The sequence below is a fragment of the Drosophila elegans genome, unplaced genomic scaffold (genome assembly GCF_018152505.1).
Source record: "Drosophila elegans isolate 14027-0461.03 unplaced genomic scaffold, ASM1815250v1 contig_476, whole genome shotgun sequence".
NCBI classification, from domain to species: Eukaryota; Metazoa; Arthropoda; class Insecta; order Diptera; family Drosophilidae; genus Drosophila; species Drosophila elegans.
In genome coordinates this window covers 22,832,009-22,850,441 of record NW_024545863.1, presented here as the reverse complement: position 1 = coordinate 22,850,441, position 18,433 = coordinate 22,832,009, and the positions used below count along the sequence as shown (strand labels likewise).

The following is an 18,433-nucleotide window of genomic DNA, read 5'->3' as shown; positions in this document are numbered from 1 at the left end:
GAGATACACTGCTAAAAACTCGAGTGCGGTGAAGGGACCACGCAAACAAAGCCCTGAAGAAATAGAAGAAACAGCAGCAGAAATTTAGGGCTCGTGATAGTAACAAAACAGTAAAAGGAGGAAGCTCTGCCATGCCACATAAATATATTTTATGTTGTTGTCTTTGGTACGCTTTCTGTTTATTCAGTTCGCATTCCCTCTGATTCGCTCCTTTGTGTGCTCTTTGGCATTTGACCTTTTGTCCAGAGAGGAAGCTGTAAAATAAATTTAAAACTTGCTGGCTTCGGGGGTCCTTTTAAGAAACAACAGAAGTTGCCACCTTCAATTGTCAATTGTACTTTGTTTATGAAGTAAGCCGTTGAATGATTTTAAAAGTAGAGCAGTAAAAAAAATAAAACGAAAAAAAACTTGTTTGTCTAAAAATTGTTAAATATTTAAAACGAACCAAATGTAATTACCGATACTTTCAAGGTTTATACCACTTACGGCACCTTTTCAGAAAAACATAATTGGAAAGTAAATTAAGTTGAAATTATTCAAGCTTTTGTGGCAGACAACACATTTTTCTTCTTCTGCGCCGGCTTCTTAAGTATTTCCACCGTCCTCTTGTTCCTATTTCGCTTTAGTAAATAACTTGTGTTGTTGCATGGCCCCGTATTGTTGCACTTCCGTGCTCCAAAATACGCCACAACAGCGCAACAACAATAGTCGTAATAATAATAATACCAACAGAAAAAAAGTGAGGAGAGAAATTTTTATAAAAATGCACACAATTTTGTACTCGGCAACCTGCCTAGAACAACAACAGCTAGCACAATAACAATATGGCCAACGCTCGCTTTGGCCAAAGCGGAAAACGCCTGCACTTCCGTTTGACACACAGAGCGAAAAAATAGAAAAGAGGCTAAAAGCCATTTTTAGCACACTTTTGCTGTGCACTGAATAAAGGGTATATGAGCTCTTTAATTGACGATACTATATTGGCAGGAATAAAATAATAGTTTCCAAGTTAAGCAATTTTTATACTTTCGAAATGACAAGCTTTTATTCCGCATAATAAAATTCTTTTACTGTAGTATATGGAATAATTTGGCAAGGGACCGTATTTTAAATTTCAGAAGATCAGAGGGTAACCGATATGCTAAACAAAAATGTCCCTCTTCGGTTTAGTTGATGCTTTCGACCGCAAACTGGCGCTTTCAATATACAATGTGCTCCGCAGAGTTGCCGGATAAAGGATGAGAAGGGGTATTGGAGTCAGGGGGCAGAAGCCACTGTGTGTAAAATTCATGACGTGCAAAAGAAGGCAACGCTGAATATTATGCATTAGTGGCCACGTAAGCCCAGGACTTTCGCCCACTTTTCCCCCTGACTTCCAATGCCAGCGCACAATGGCTGCCCTCAGTTCCAATGTATATATTCTTTATGATTTGGATTGGGGTACTCGGGGAAGATTGGTAATTTTTACTACCCACACAGACTGTGCTGGTTTATAACTTCATTTCGCTCCCCATTTCCCTGGCGTTTTTCGGGACTGGCGTGTCGCGCTCATTTGCAATTGTGGCCCACCTCCTAGGCTGCAATAAAATTTACTGCTCCTTTGTCGATTTCGCACACTCTTAAGCCCAAACAGGCTAAAACCTCCCCGCCATCCATCCACCGGCCGTTACCATCCTGGGTCGCTCTTTCCTCATCGCCTACCGCTTTTGACTTACTTCTGCTGATTGCACTTGTTTAAGTGGCAACTTTTTCAGCACTTTATGCCGTAGCCCCTTCCATGCTGCTGGCTTTTTGTTTTGGCCACAGAATTGCAATTTCTGTAATGGACATTGCATGTTGAATGCCAAAGCCCTGACCACACCAGACCCAAAACAGAAAACTGCTAAGAATGGAAACGGAGATGGTGCCGGACTGAGCATAATGTCAGCATTGACCTGCAATTTATTTCCGCCCGCTGTTTAAGATTTCAGTAGGACGGCAAGCTTTTCAATTTCACACCATTAACAAGTTGTTCCAACATAATTGGGATGTTCAGCGGCTTAGGGAAGGGCTTGTTCTATTAAAGGACAATAGTCTCCTTGTGCACTACAAGAAACTGAATTAATTCATGGACAAGTTAAATTTTTACTGTATCAAAGCATTTCTTGGGACATGGTGAAAGTTCTAATAGAATTAAAAAAAACAAGAAAGAAAGCAAACTTCGGCAAGCCGAAGTTCATATACCCTTGCAGCTATTGCATGAATTAAATACTTTTGAAAACATTTAAATTATGATTTACTTGAGTATATGCTGAAAAACATTGAAACTATGATGATTTGCAGCTCAATTATTAGATAGTTATTTTATAAATTTTTATTATTTCTATGGGAGCTATATGCTATAGACGTCCGATTTTGATAAAATTTAAACCATAATTCTGAAATAATTAAACATTGCTATATGTCGAAGAACTAAACAAAAAATTAAAAAACAGAAAAGTTATAATTTTTTTTCATTTATTTTTCCGATTGTTCCTATGGGAGCTATATGCTATAGTCGTCCGATTTTGATGAAATTTAAAACATAATTCTGAAATATTTAACCATTACTATATCTCGAAGAACTAAAAAAAAAATTAAAAAACAGCAAAGTTATAATTTTTTTTCAATTATTTTTCCGATTGTTCCTATGGGAGCTATATGCTATAGTCGACCGATTTTGATGAAATTTAAACCGTAAATCGGAAATATTTAACCATTACTATATGTCGAAGAACTAAACAAAAAATTAAAAAACAGCAAAGTTATAATTTTTTTTCATTTATTTTTCCGATTGTTCCTATGGGAGCTATATGCTATAGTCGTCCGATCCGGCTCGTTCCGACTTATATACTACCTGCAATAGAAAGACAACTTTTGGGAAAGTTTCATGCAGATAGCTTTAAAACTGAGAGACTAGTTTGCATATAAACGGACGGACAGACGGACAGACGGACAGACGGACAGACGGACAGACGGACGGACAGACGGACATGGCTAGATCGACTCTACTAGTGATGCTGATCAAGAATATATATACTTTATAGGGTCGGAAACGTCTCCTTCACTGCGTTGCAAACTTCTGACTGAAATTATAATACCCTCTGCAAGGGTATAAAAATAAATAAATAACATTCTCTAAACTAACCTTTTTAATGATTTATTATTAATTCTGTTATACATATTATTTGGAAATCAAAAGACACAGTTTTCGAAATTTATTCGTAAATTTTTTTTTTTTAATTTTCTTTTATTAAATTAATGTTTTACAGTGTTTAAAGCTAAGCTTTATATAAGATTCAAAATATTATTCAATTATATATGTAGTTGCACACAGTGCAATTAAATAAAATTTTAAGCTTAACTTTTTTTGCTTTTTTTGCATTTTATATTTTTATGCTGCATACTTTTAATAATATAATTTTGTTAGAGCGCAGTCCTTTTCTTTACAACTCGGATCAATTTGTTCGTTTCAACTGTCAACGAGCCTGACCACACATACTACCATGCTCCCCCTTGTTTTTTACGAGTTTCAAGTACTCCAATTTCTTTCTCCTCCCCCTCGCTCATTTGCCAACATCAACAGACTTCCTTTTGCCTTGTCAACAACTTGGTTGTCCGCTCCACCCTTCCGCCCACCACATCCAAATGTCCCCCCATCTTGTATGTATTCACATTTGTACATTGGCAACATTTTTCTTGCCCCCATTTAATTGGCACATACAACATTTTGAGTGCCCAATTTTCGTGCTTTCTTTTTTTTTCATTTCACAGTTACCCCTTTCGCGGCAACCACCCAACAGTTCCGCCCAGAAAACTACTGACCAGTTAACAGTTGCCGGGCAGTTTCAAGTGCAGTTTGCTTGCTGGGTGATTTATTTTATGTCAACGTTGAAATGTCAAACCATTCAAAGTGGTTTCACTTCCGCCCAGACCCAGAAAACAAAGGGGAGTACGCAGCGATAAAGCACGCGATTGTCGTTGCCTGCTGACATACTTATGTCGAGCACTGTGACGGCTTCTAGGGAGGAAACAGCTCTGGATTCTCGAATTCCGACTCTCGGTCTTGACTGAGTTCGCTGGCAGCCTCGTATTTCTCGGGGATTTAATTCGATCAACCCATCTTTATTTTGGCTCTCTCCAACAACAATTGACTTAAGGGTTTTGTGGGCGACTATCTGATTATACACAACGAGAAAAGGATTCAAAAGTTTATCAGTTATATTGTCATTTATTTGTCCATATATCAAATAAATGTTATGTTATTTAAGAGATTTTTAATAACTTTGTAAAGGGAATATTCTTAGAGGGTTATGATAAAAGCTACACTTGGCAATGAATACTTTTAAATACTATTGTTACTAATAATATACATTTATTTTTATTTGTATGAGCTAAAATTCGAAGACTTTTTCTCCGTTTACTCATGTTTAACGGATCGCCCTGGAAATCATAGATAACAAAGGCTGTTGACTATCGCGGCCCCTCCCGTTTTCCTTTCATTTTTTCTTACTCTTGAGCATTTTGAATCCTTTTGTTAAGGCAACACATTTGCGAAACATTCTTGGCTTTTTGCCTCAAATAGCCTTTTAATATCTGTTTCTCCGACTATTCTGTTCGCTTTCTTTACAATTGAACTTTACGTTCCCACCCGCCGCCTTGCTTATTGTTTTTGTTTATGCTCGTGCCATTGTTTGCATGCCAACAAAACTTAGTTACCCACTCCCGGGCACTGGCGCGATTTTAATTTTTGATTGTGTTCGTGCCGAATTCTTTTATGTTTTTACATCCACTTGTAAAGTTTAATTATCGATTGCATTTTATAGGGCCAGCAATTAATATTTTATTTCGCTGAAATAATACTGCCCCACATCCAGTTCTAAGAGTTTTCGATCAGCATTCCTGTGACTTACCTCCGTAGACGACGCAGGTCACTTCCAGGCTGCCACCCTCTTCATAGGGACCTGCCCTTGAATCTATTCGCAGGCGACGCTCGTTGAAGATAATTGGCTCCATCGGCGGCACTGAAAACAAAACAAAATTCATTTACTACGACTGTTTAACTATTTAAAATTTTAAACAGCCGCAAATCAGAAACAATTTGGCATTGTCAAAAGCAATGCAAATTGATACATCGCTTTTACTCAAATTGTAAATTGTAAGTTTTGCGGCTAACCGAAAAATCATTTCAGCTAATTTATGTGCAATTCGTTTGCTTCGGTATGTGTGCGGACGAAACAAATATTAATTGCTTTTATAATCGTTTCTGGCTGGCCATGTGTATTTATTTATGGGATTGTTGATTTTGTATGCACGCAGATTGTTTATATATTTATTACTGGTTTTTATATTTAAAACGGTCAAAGTAAATAATATTTTAATTGAGATTTGAGTTGGACAAACAGGAAAAGATCTGATTTTTATATGATTGTCTGCGCTTTGTATATAAATTAAGCAAACCTTTCGATTTAAGATACTAACAATTCCAAAGGACGCTTTTGTATATATTGTCCTTTTGTCCTTTGTAAACTGCGTAAGCATTAATTTTTATTAGTTTCTAAATTCATATAATAATTTGTTCTTATTCATTGCCACCAAATTTGTTTTAGTTTCTACGCTTTTAGTAATCAATAAAATTCATGTTTTTCCTTTTAAAATCTAAACTTAAATGCTTATAAATATTGAGTTGCTCATAGTTCTTCTTCAAGCCTCTTGATTTTTTGTTAATTAAAACGTATTTAGGTCCTATCAAATATTTATTCGTGTGTGAGGCAAGTATATTGGATTCCTGACATCTTTCGGTTCTGGGTATACGCACCGACAACTTCCAAATTGACATTGCTGTTCCGGGTCTGCGAAAGCTTGAAGTCCACGCGACAGCGAAAGTTGCCCGCATCCTTTTCCTGAAATGAAATTCCAATTATAGAGCGCCGCGCTGTTGACACTCGCGAGTGGCGGAGGTGAGGGGGATTGGTCGTTACCTTAACCGGATTTATAATCAATTCCGCCGGCTCCTTGTGCGTGCGAAAGACGGCCCGATCCTCGAGGACCTCCTCGTCCCGCCAGTGCGATGGGGTGCCTGCGTGGGCGCCACGTGTGTCGTAGCTGTCAAAGGAATTGAGATATAGACACAGATACATTTACAGATACAGATACATATACAGATGCACGCGCTCGTAGTGCTCAGATTGACCTACCTGTAAATGGGTAAATTATTCTTGTACCAAACCACCAGCAGCACTTTGTCGTCGGCCTGGCTGGAACCCACATCGCATTTGATTTGGGCCGAGCTGTTCACCAGAACGCGCAGGATTTCGCCATCTGAAAAGGAGATTGGTGAAGAGAAATGTCGTGAGAAAGAAGTCGTCGCTGGAAGTTGGCAAGTTTTATTTCTAAGTTTTTTTTTTTTTGTTGTGCTGGCAGCAGTCTTTTGGCTGAGAATGGAAGTCAATTTAGCTGGCAAATTGATTTCCAAGTGGCTGCCGCGAGAATTTGTCAAAAAGTGTTCAACAATTGAATTACAGCATACCCCACACACACGCACACACAGCAGGAGTTAAGGAGCATTATAAAGTTCTTTAAGTTTTGATAAAGTTGTTTGTGCCAGCAACTAGGAAGATATTTCATATTTTCTGGCACCCAGTCACGGAAATTCTCTCTGATAAATGTTGCTATTTTTTGGCTGGCAAATGTCTTCCCTTACCACCGTTCTAATTAGCCAAAAGCTGACCAAAAGGCTGCCTGCACTCGCCCCATTTGGCTAAGCTTTAAAAAATCGATCGATCTGCAGCTGTTTGAGGTCTGAAAAATGAAAACCAAAAATAGCCGAAAATCGCCAAACGAAATCACAGAGCGATGGAGATACCGGGAAAGGGCTATGGCTATGGCGTTGGCGATGAAAAACCAGATATAGGGGGAAAATGCAGCGACAAGCGACCACATAATGCTGCAAAACAAAACAGGAAAGAAACACTACAGCAAAACCCGGCAAAAACCGTCGCACGTGTGAGGGGCGGATAGTGGAAAAGCGGGGCTTAGGGGTGATTACCCAGCCACATGCGGATTACAAAATGGCCGCCATTTTCGTGTTGTGCTGCCCAGTGGCTCGCCGCCCAGTGCTAGTGTGTGCTTATGCGGTAAAAATGCATTGGCAAATGCGTCTGGCTTGTAAAAAGAGTTCGAAAAAAAACACATACATACAAAAAAAAAACCACAAAAATTCACTGATCGAAGATCCAATTACCCCGACCTTAAAACTGGCAAACACAAGAAAATGTTGTAATCATTATGCACAATCGTTGGATAGGTTACTTTTCCATGGGTTCATTAATGAAGATTCAATTATAGTCACTTGGTAGTTCATAAGTCCAGTTTTTTATTCTGTACCAAACTCTTCTTCTGTTCCATAATATTGTTCAGTAATAGTTTGTTTATAAAGTCCATTTTTTTAATTATTATTACTGGCTTAAATAATCTTACAATATTTAATTATTACTAGAGCAACACAAATAGTCTTAGCTATAATAACAAAATTAAAATTTTTTATGTGAACGGGATTTTGTGTTTATATGCGCAACAAAAACTTTAAATTATTTTACAAGTTGCTTAATAATTTACAAAAAAAAAAATCATAAAAAAATGTTTTCTAAATATTTAAAAGTGGAACAATGTTTGCCTTTGGTACTCTTTAATATAGACTGATGGACACGTTCTTTAACTGACCTATGAAAATTAAAATCAAAATCTTTCATCAAAGTAGAAGTAGTAGTAGTATGGTAACAGATGCAGTGACCCATTTTCTGGAATAATTGAGAGTTTTTCTTTGCTAAGGGGTGCTGCCGCTGATTATGTTGCCAGCATACCCCAGTCATATCCTTGAGGTACTCGGCATTGGAGCGACAAGTGCCTATGATGGCAAGCGACATCGAACTTCACTTGCTACGGCAGAGGGTAAACGGTAAATGCCTTTAGCAAAGCTTTTGTTTCTAATTTTGCACTTGTGTGCGCAATGTGGCCGAAATAGGCCTACGCAATAGGGCAATCGCCCACTTTTCCTACATTTCCCGTCCAGCCGCAAACAGAGATTCATGTTGGGGGCCTGGGGCCTCTGGCTTCACTTCACTTTGTCCACACAGAGCACACCCGTAGCAGACCACATGATAAATAATCGATAAATTATGTGGACACATGTTTAATCTAGCATGAAATGGAATCATTTCCCTTCAATTTGTTGTTAGCCAGGCCAGCAAAACAACAAAGCAAACGGGGCGATACGACAAAAAAGAGAAAAAAGACAGCGAACAGATGTGTGTTCGGGTGCGTGGGGGAAGGACCTATTTAAATATAAATAATGATCGAATTATAAACGCCGGCGAGTGTCCGCTGTCTGCTGACTAAACACGTCGTTGCAACGAGAGAATTGTTTGGCTACACACTAAATTATTGCGCATACGCCATGTTAACGGACTTTGCCAACTTGGCGCAGTGTCAACTTGTCTGGTCTCCAGACAACTCAGCCGCATCTCTCCCTCGCTAAATGATTCATTCATCATTTGCTTAATTGCATGCCAAACATTACAATTACTCAAACGACAGCTCCAAATGTCCACTGATGAAACGTCATTTTGGCCATGCACTCTATCTCTACCACTATTACTGTCTACTGTCTGCTGTCTGTAGTTTCTTAATTAATATTTTATTTAATTAGCTGATTGGTCATGAAATGACATGTGTCGTCACTGGATCCCGTCAGAGTTTAAACCACAGCTGGAAATTAGCTGAGCAGCTTAACATTTTGAAAGAAATAGATTCGAAAATGTTAAGTTAATTAGCCATGACAAATTATGGGTGAAATTGAAATTGTTTCATGTCCAAAGAGCTGTTGAAAATACTTTGAGAGGCAATTGGCCTTATTCAAAGATTTGTTAAAACGTACTACACTGAAGAACATTTGCTTTGGTAAGTTTATTATTATCATGTCTTGAACGAATTTGATCAACTTGTTTCTTCATAAATATGAAGTAATCCTATTAAAGAACAATGAGCGAATAATTATTTGTTGGACCTTAATTCAAAATATATTTATTTTCTTTTATTTATTAGTTATACATATACTAATAAAAATGCCTTATTTCGTAAATGTTCCATCAACTCAAAGTTTTAAAATCTTTTAAATAAATACACAAAGTAACAATATTTGGTTTTTTAAATAAAAAATTGGTTTATTATTTGATGGATGTTTACACATCCCCAAAAAGTTATAAGCCAGTGTATACGCCTACATAATGTGATTAAAACTACGCTACCTCTGCCTGATAACGCTCAAGCAACGACACTGACAATGACTCTCTAGATATCCTTCATGGAAATGCCTGTAACAAAGCTGCCACTTGTTGTTGTTTGCTCCTTCTTCGGCTTAATGTAATTGAACTTTTCTAATTGACACTTGTCACTGGCAAAGACATTTAAAAAGCTCCAGCGAAAAAGAAACAAACTTAATTTTGACGCATTTACACGTACATTTATTTCAAATTCCCTGCACAACAAAAGGAGCAAAGTAGTCGCAGTGGCAAACAAAACAATGCCAGCTCAACAACCACACGGATAGGATAACTACACCCACACAGGCGACTTGTGTCTGTATCTGTGTTTGTGGCACAATGGAGGCCCTCGACAATGGCACACAAAACTTAACTCGGGCTGGCGAATTTATTGCACTGGTGTGAGCTCCAATGTGAATGGGAAGTCATACGAGTGGTTGCAGTCACCGCAAAGAAAAGGCTGCAGGAGCTGCTGTGGCGACAGGTGGAGGACACAACTAAATACAAAAACCACGTGACAATGTGTTCCCCCTCCGATGACGACCGGTGGCTGAGGAGCAGACATTTCACTGGTGCGGCACGGCAATTGGATGTATTCGTGTTGCTACCAGCCAGCAGGAGTTTGTGACGCATTCGCAGAAAGAAAACCGCACGGAGTGCATCAGGCTGTGAGAAGCAGTTGGCTGAAAGCATTTGGCGAACGCTGCAAAGCTGGATAACTGGGGGAATGTGTGATGTGTAAGGGAACGGCAAGCACTGTTGAAACACTATCATAAGAGGTGGAAACTAATTATTCTGGGTTGTCATGACACATGACTGAAGAAATTTATGAATAATCTTTAATAATGTGTCAACATTTTGGTTTTTTTATTAGATCTGAAAAAATTGTGGTAAGCTTCTTAATCAAAATTATTTAATCAATTTTGTAAATATTTTATACATCTTAAACATAAAATATGTTTATATTTGAAAGTAAATGGTAGTTGATTTGATACTGAACTATCATTTAATCATATTTTAATTTAATGCAAATCGGAAAACGATATCATATAGCTGCAATAAAAAAATATCGAATAATTGAGCTTGAAATCATCATTACTCCAATGTTTTTAATCAAAATATGAATGTTTTCAGAAATAATTAATTTTTGCAATATATTTAAACTTCGGCTTGCCGAAGCTTGCTTCCCTTTAGGGCTCTTTTGGGGGACATTACACTTTAAAGTAACTTTCCGCACAGCCCTTTAAAAATGATGCGCATGACTTAACAAAAACATTGCTGGGAATGGGCGCACATGGCGTATGCGCGTTATGCAGTGCACTTCGTTAAATCCAATAACAGGACAGACAGCACTCACAACAACAGCATGGGTAGCAGCTAAAATAACATACAATCAGCAGAGACAGTTTGACAGGCAACCCTCAAAAAAGAGTCCTTGCTGTTTCTTCCGTGCAGGGGAGGGGGGTTGGGGGTTGGATAGTAAGGGGAGGAAGGACGACAAGCTGCAGTAGGAGACAGTTGACATCCAACAGTAATTGACAGAAGTCGCTCAGAGGAATGTATTTGCAGAGTTTCGGCCTGAACTTGCAATGATAATGTCAAACCGATTTTACTGCAACTCCAATCCAAAAAAGTTTTCTGCGGTGTCACCGTTTTAGGCCAAACCAAAGGCTTGCTTAAACTCACCAGAAATATATAAATCATCCAGAGAAATATGGGAACCAAGAATGCAAAGCCGGCAGCGACATATGAGTGAAATATAAGCCCGAGCCAAAAGTCAAACACAACCTAACGTTATGGGTCACTGCAGACACGTGCTGGTGTGTCTGGGAAACATTTTTCTTTCATTGCTCACGGACATCGTTAGCCCAAATTGTTGGGAAACAGCGGAAACAAAAGGAGGTAACAAATGCTCAGCTAATGCCGGGACCTGAAATTAAAGGCAACCAGAAAGCAAGTTGGTGGAGGGGAAACCTTGTCATCTGAAGCTCAAAAGCATTCGTTAACCAGTTAACACAATCAATTTCAGCCACTTTAGTCGATGGTAAAGAGTTCCATAAGTTGTTTTTTGAGTTAAAGAACTATAAATAAATTTGAAAATTTTATATATTTTATATAAATATAATATATATTGAAAAGTTATTGAGGAAAAAATAAATATAATAAATAATTAAAGATTTTCTTGAATGCTTTTTATATTATTAAACCCTAGATCTACACACCCCTGATAACTCTAGGTTTTTTTCGTTAAGTCATAAGTCAAAATAATACAATTTTTTGTCAGTTTTATCTACGCGTTTCGGATGAAAAAACACCTCCTATGACTCCTCCAAAACTCTACCAGTTCTATCTTAAAAATCCAATCCCGCTTCAGGTCACATCTCCTGTTCGATAAATCACAAACGGTATTTGGGCAACGATCGCTACACGTTGGCGCTGCCAGAAAGTTTATTAAACGTCTCGCGACTTTGGCAATAACTTCGATTTCGACGCTGACTCGGGAATGCAATAAATTTTCTTTAATGCGCAATTTATGGGACACCATTTAATTAGTTTCACTTGTTCGGCGGGGCAAATTGATGTTGACAGAGATTATTGGTCCGGGCACGTAATGCAGCTAAAGCCTCACGGCGTTTCGATCCGTTTGCCTTTTGCTAATGGGCCAAAGTTGACTGCTGGCCGGAGGGGCGTCTTCAGGAGCTGCCTCCAGTATATTTGTACGTGTCGCCAAACGACTTGTGCCCCGACTTCGAGACTATAACTTCCGCTTGGCGCCCATTGACCTCGTCAACATTTATCTAACGGTTAAATGCCAGACGCACACTCACACTCACACACAAGACACTCATACAATCACACATCGTATCTGTGGGCGCATTCGGTTTTGTCTAAAAGTTTTTCCCTGCCAATTTATTTGTGTTTTGTAGTTGGCAAGAAGCCTTGTGTTAGTTATGATTATGGCCGTGTTTATGGCACTGGCTGAAAACCCTTTATCAAGATTAATTGCTAGAAAATTGTTATGCCCCAGCAACACTTTTAGCCTAATGTCTTTTCTACTCGACCCCTTGTTGTTGAGCCAGCATGTCAAATACTTGAATGGCCAAATAGTTTTGACGAATCGATCGATATGCTCACACGCTCCCTACGTTACAGTAATGTAATGAAAAATCGCGTATGGTTTGAACTCGTATCCAGAGGGTAGAACGTCGAGTTTTTCCTACGACAGGTGCGTTTCCTCTGAAATCGTTTTCGTTTTCTTTGGCGGAACTCTTTGATCACACCCCTGCCGAGCGGGTATGTAAAAAACCTATTACAACATGCAAATAATAATTGCGCTATTAAAAGTTGCATATTAAATGCGACACGACTTGCAACTTGCAACCGGCGACCTGCAACGTGCAACACTCGGCTCCAAACAAGTGGCGGGAATGTGTAAAGCTGACGCCCAACAACATTTCGAAGCCCTGGCATAATGCAGCAACTTTCGGGTCAGCCGGAATAATCGAAAGCTAGAATGCCCTCTCAAATATAACATACAAAGTCTGGAATTTATATATTTAAATTAGAGTAAAACGATATAATAAAATAATTACCAAGAAAAAATTAAAATAAACACTTCAATGTATCCAAAATTCATCTCCGTTTTCAGGTATGCCAAACTAAGGAGCCTTCTTGCAGAGTATTCAAATAGAGCGCCGCTTAAGAGCGTGTCGTGGTGTGCGTTGGCCAGCGGCGAAACCTTGGCACATAAATTATTCATTGATTAGCAACAAATGCCATTAAACATGCACCCAAAGTGCTGGCTCCTTCAGCCCTTCAGCTCCGCATTCATGTGTGTGCGTGTGGGCCTTGGTAAGCGTAATAGTTTACGCTTCTGTGTGTGGAGACACTTTAAACTGTTATTTGCTTGCCGGATGTGTTTGCCTTGCGTTTTGGTCGCCAGCGTTTCTGGATATTGCCCACTTCTCTGGGCTCTGATTGCGATTCGGTTCGACTAAAAGCAATCTATAAATTTTTGCTGCTGGCATCAAAGAGCGCTAAACGGCTTACATGGCCACGCCCACAGCGTCGAGCACGACCACCGCCCACCCAAAAGTACCATAACAGTTAATGCCAACGGAGGCCATGAAATTTTTTGTTCACGTAGCCGAATCGCATAGACCCGCACTTCCAAATAATATATATACTCGTACCCATTACATATACACCTATGTATATAAAGAAATTTTAATTTAAATGTTTTTGGCAGTCTCTGGCCTCTCTCCGCCCACCGACCCTCACACATATACGCGGCTTTTATGCGCTTATTTTGTGTATGTGATGGGACAGGGAAAACGGGCGACTGTGTGGCCAAGAGCTGAGTTTGATGAAAATCTGCAAACTGCCCGGCAAAGCGGGCTTTTTTCAATGGCATTTTCTCTTTTTGTTTTTTTGTTCAACAACCCAGTACATTTTTTCCCGCTTATTTTTTGTTTGCCATGGTACAAAATTTTCTGTAGGTGACCCTGAGCTGGGCGGAGGGTTGCGGCTGTGGCTTTGTTTTTTTTTTTTTCCAGTGCTGCTTGTTGTTGTTCTTGCACGTCAGCCGGGCATAGAAAAAGGCTCACACACGAGCTATGCAGCTGCTCTCGGTGTGGCTTTTAATTTGCTTAATTTTGCGCTTAGCCACAGCAGCTGGCAGAGGCTACTTTGAAAGTGAAAGGATAAAGCCGAGTGACAGGGGCGTGGCAGTCGGAAAGGGAGGCTGAAAATCCACGCTGAGCCATTCTCAGGCTGCGGCTAATGTGGCAACAGATGTTGGGGAATTCGCCTTTTTTATGTGTTAAATGAATTGCGAGATGTGGGATAAACACTTTGATTAATTGTTTTCGGAGGTTTCGGTTTATTGGGAACCTAAAAAGGGACCTTGTTACCGATGCAAGCAAAATCTATTCAAATTTTATTATTACTCTTTAATATTTCCCATTGGCAAATCAATTTTAGTAATATTTTGAGCATATGGCCTTTTTCGACCTTAAAACCATTTCATTTTCTTGTCAGATTTCAAATACTCAAATATGTTAAATATTATAGAGAACCCAAGCTAAATTAACCTGTATCTGGAAGCTTATAATTTGGGTTTCGTCTAAAGGTACATATATACCTCCCTTTTTGGGCCAGCTGTGGCTCCATTTTCCCATCAGAGCTTAGGCAAAGTGCAGGAAAAGTTGCCCTTCTGCCGAAAAAGCCATAACCATAGCCATATTTTGAAATAATCGCCAACACACACTCGCACGCATATATAAATCCGATCCGGGCGAGATTAGTGGACTGCCGGGCCACGCCTCGAAATTGATTTCATGAATATTTCAGAAGGTTTCACGCACACTCCAGGAATGGAGGGGTGTGATGATGGGAATGTCGGAAGTTAGGGTAGGTTTCCAATCTGCGGTGTCTGTGTATCAATTAGCCTGCCCCTCCAGCACTTTTTTGTGGTTGCCCAAGAAAAATGACCAAACAAAAACAGTGCCAGCTTCAAAAGCGATATGCATATTACTCCCCGTTCGTTATCTCTGTAAATGGAATTTCAATCAGGCCGCCATTTTAATTGACCACCAATTTCGGCAGTAGCCAAAGATTTTTACGATAGTTTTTTTTTTATTGGAAATTTAACGAAAAATTGGTTTAGTTATTGACTTTATCACGTTTTGTGGTCGGCCAGAAATTGACAGGGCAGAAAAGGAGCCAAAGGGGAGGTGTGTTAGGCCAAACAAAATGTAGCTGACCTTGCAAAGCCTCTTCAGACAGCCACAGCCATCCGCATGTCGAAAGTTGCCGGCGCAGCAAAGCCAAGACTCTATGCAAAAAAGTCAAAGTCGGAGAAAAAGGGACAAGTTTAACGCACCAAAAGGACAGGCCCAGACAGCTCCCAGGCACATCCGTATTCATGTGTGTGTCTCCGTGCGTTTGGGTCCTGTGCTGTGTTTGACTTTGGGCTTGCAGCCAAAACTGTTATCAGCCATTTTAATAATGGCCAGCTTAAAGTGTAGGACAAGAAAAATGTTTGCCAACAAAGGAAAGGCAAGGAAACGAATAAAAAGCCCCAAGAAATTGTGAGAAAATCATTAAAAATTCCAAAGGCAGAGACATTGAGTTGGGCCAGAGGCCAATATACCTGGCCCGGGACTCTCATCGCATGCTGAGTATTTAGCCGAGTTCAAATTGATATGTCTGCCAGGACGAAAATGGGACAATGGACAGACAGGACGAGACAAGAGAGAGATGTATGGCTGACAATTGTCAGTGGATGGGATACAGACACGGATGGCATAATATATAAGAAGTAGTACACCTTAGAAAACGTGATGAACATATTTGAGACGACTTACTATAAACAGTAAGTCTTTTCTTTTTAATACATGTATTGAATTAAAAAATCCAAATTTTAGTTATGGAACTGAATTAATTTTTAAGGAAGTCCTCAAGTCTTAACTAATAAAATTGAGGTATTCCCAAATATTTGAGACCTTTTTACATAAATATTTAATTTTATATTTTAAAATGTCATTAAAAAAAAACAATTTTTATAAGTTTTGTAAATTTAAAGTGTAATTTGTTTTTTTCTCTGCACAGGTAACGAATCAGATTATCCAGTAGAAAGGGGAACATGGAAGATACTTTAGTCCGGGCTTGCACTTTGCTTTTTCCGTCGCTGATGACGACCAATGTCACTCAAGTGTAATTTACAAGCACTGGATAAATTATGATGCAAACACATGTGTATTGTGTATGAGCTGGGATAAAATCCTGGCCATCGTAATAAAATGTGGCAAAGGCTTAGCTTTTGTACTTTAACTGTATAAAATTTCCGTGTTTTACTGTGGCCACAAGTGCGTTGTGCGGCAAAGAAAATTAATTTGGCCTGATGAATTAAGTGACATGGGAAGCCATATTTGGGCCTAGGCAGGAGGGATAATGAACTTGGGAATTATAATTGGTTCGAATAGGTATTATTTATAGACACATTTCGTTAAGTTTCTTAAAGGCATCCGAAAAATAGAACTTGCCTGGGCGCTTAGCTGTCGTTAACAAAAACCACCACAACAAACATTTAAAAAAAATAATATAATAAGCCCGTAGGCATGGGAAAAAGACAGTCAGAGGCAGCACATCAAAAAAATAAGTGTGTTGGAAAATTTATTTCATCAATTTAGCAGTAAATTGTTTAGAGCATACTTTTTCCGCAACAACAACGAGACCATAAACAGCTTAACCCACACAAAAACACGTAGACGCACAATGGCATTCACAAGAGCAAAATAAATCGATAAATCTTAAATATCTTTTTGTTTGTCCCAGGTCGAAGCCAGGCGAAAGTAAACACAACAGGCGCTCAGTAAAAGGACTTTAAAGCATCAAACAGTACGCATACGCAGCGTGTGCGGCGAACAGAGAAGGAGTGAGGAGATTGTGGGAAGGGAAGGGGAAGGGGGGTGAACAGAAAGAGATAGAGCCAGTTGAGGCCAGTTTACCCACACAGCTTTTGCCAGATAAACGGACCTTGGACTGCAGCAGCCATAAGAGTTGTACGAGTCCCGGTCCCGCCGACTACATGTGTAAATTACGACAGAGTGCAGTGAATGGCTTAGAGGGAGAGAGATAGTGCCGCAGAAAGAGGGAGAGAGAGAGAGAGAGATAGATAGACAGAGAGAGAGGGACGACAAGTGGTTGAGAGTGTACGTAAAAATGCATGATATATGGTAAATGTTTTGTGGCATTTTTGGCTTAGTTCTGCTGCGCCAAGCACCAAGAGCCAAGCCCCATGAAGCCTTGGCCATATCTCCGGCAGTATCTGTTACTCGTAGCAAGCATAATGCATACAAATTGTGGCATTTTCTGTGCCAGCTCAACTGTTCCCTGGCATTTTGCGAGGGCATTGAACATGACATTTAACGATTGCCCATTGATACGGGCGTGGCATTGCCCTCAGTAACAAAGTGCACTCCAAACTCTACTTCAAATTTGAGGGGTCAGGTGTAGAAGAAATAACTTCAAGGGGTTTGACTTCCTCTGTTTTAGTGCAACCACAGCGAAATTAGGTTTATAATTTATGTAAGTCATATCTATAAGTTCAGTTTATATTAGGAACATTCAGAGTTAATAAACATTTTTGTATCGATAAAGCTCAGATTTGCGTGAACAACTTTTAAGCTAGTTGTTTGACTGCTTGGTCGGTATTGCAATGAAGCAAATAAATATTACACTATACCTAAAGTCTTGGCATCAACATAGAAGTCAAAAGCATATTGGTCCATAGCTTCTAGAGTTTCAGGCTCAAGCTTTTTTGTTACCATAAATTCCACGAAACAATTTCTCTGTAGCATCATAAAGTTGCATGTAAATGAAGGCAGTCTAAAGGAAACCGCAAGACCAAACTTTTTTTTTTGGGGCGGCGAGTTTAGTAATAGAAACCTAAACACTAAAATTGAATTATCTGCCCTGACCAGAGCACAATTTAAAAATTACTCGCTCGGAAAATTCAATCAGCCAGCGGACTAAGGAGGAAGGACACCTTTCCCGTTCGCTCGCTCCCTTCTGCGAAAGTAAATAAATAAAATAAAAAACCGAAAACAATTTGAGAAGGTAGCCAAAGGAGAGCGAGTGAGGGAAGGTTAAACATCTTTAAAGGGCCAGAAGGAAAATGCCTAAGATGCTTAGTATTTTTGGTTCTTCTTTGAATTTTTTTTTTGGTCGCTCAGGCATGGAAAAAATTTACACAATTTAATGTGTTTTTTTCTCGGTTGCTTACAAAGGCTTCAAGGAATTCCGGGGCTTACTTGTTGTGTGTGTTGATTCTGGCTTTAAGCTGCTCAACTGAAGCGCGAAACGACAATTTGCGCTGCTTGTTTGTTCCCCTCTTGCTCCCTTTGGGTTTTTTCCTGCGCATTAGCAGCGGTAAGCAGGCCGAGGAAAATCACTTGGCCGCCTAACTAAATAAACGGCTTTCCACGCCCCCTTTTTTTCGTGGGTGTTATTTTCCTTAAAGCATAGACAAGCACCTGCGGAGCCTCGCATGCTTACAGTTTGTTAGTTTATTTTGCACTTACTTTTGTGTC

At 39.4% G+C, this 18,433-nt stretch overlaps 1 protein-coding gene across 1 annotated transcript in view; it reads right to left on the bottom strand.

The window, feature by feature from the left end:
* The window catches only part of LOC108136907 (irregular chiasm C-roughest protein), a 64,320-nt gene that overhangs the window by 38,061 nt on the left and 7,826 nt on the right, over positions 1 to 18,433 (bottom strand). Inside the window, exons 2-5 of the mRNA XM_017258365.2 lie at positions 6,216 to 6,339; positions 6,000 to 6,123; positions 5,837 to 5,921; positions 4,932 to 5,042 (exon numbers count right to left, since the gene is read on the bottom strand). Coding sequence (XP_017113854.1) covers positions 4,932 to 5,042; positions 5,837 to 5,921; positions 6,000 to 6,123; positions 6,216 to 6,339 — 444 coding nt within the window. The remainder of the gene's footprint in view (positions 1 to 4,931; positions 5,043 to 5,836; positions 5,922 to 5,999; positions 6,124 to 6,215; positions 6,340 to 18,433) is intronic.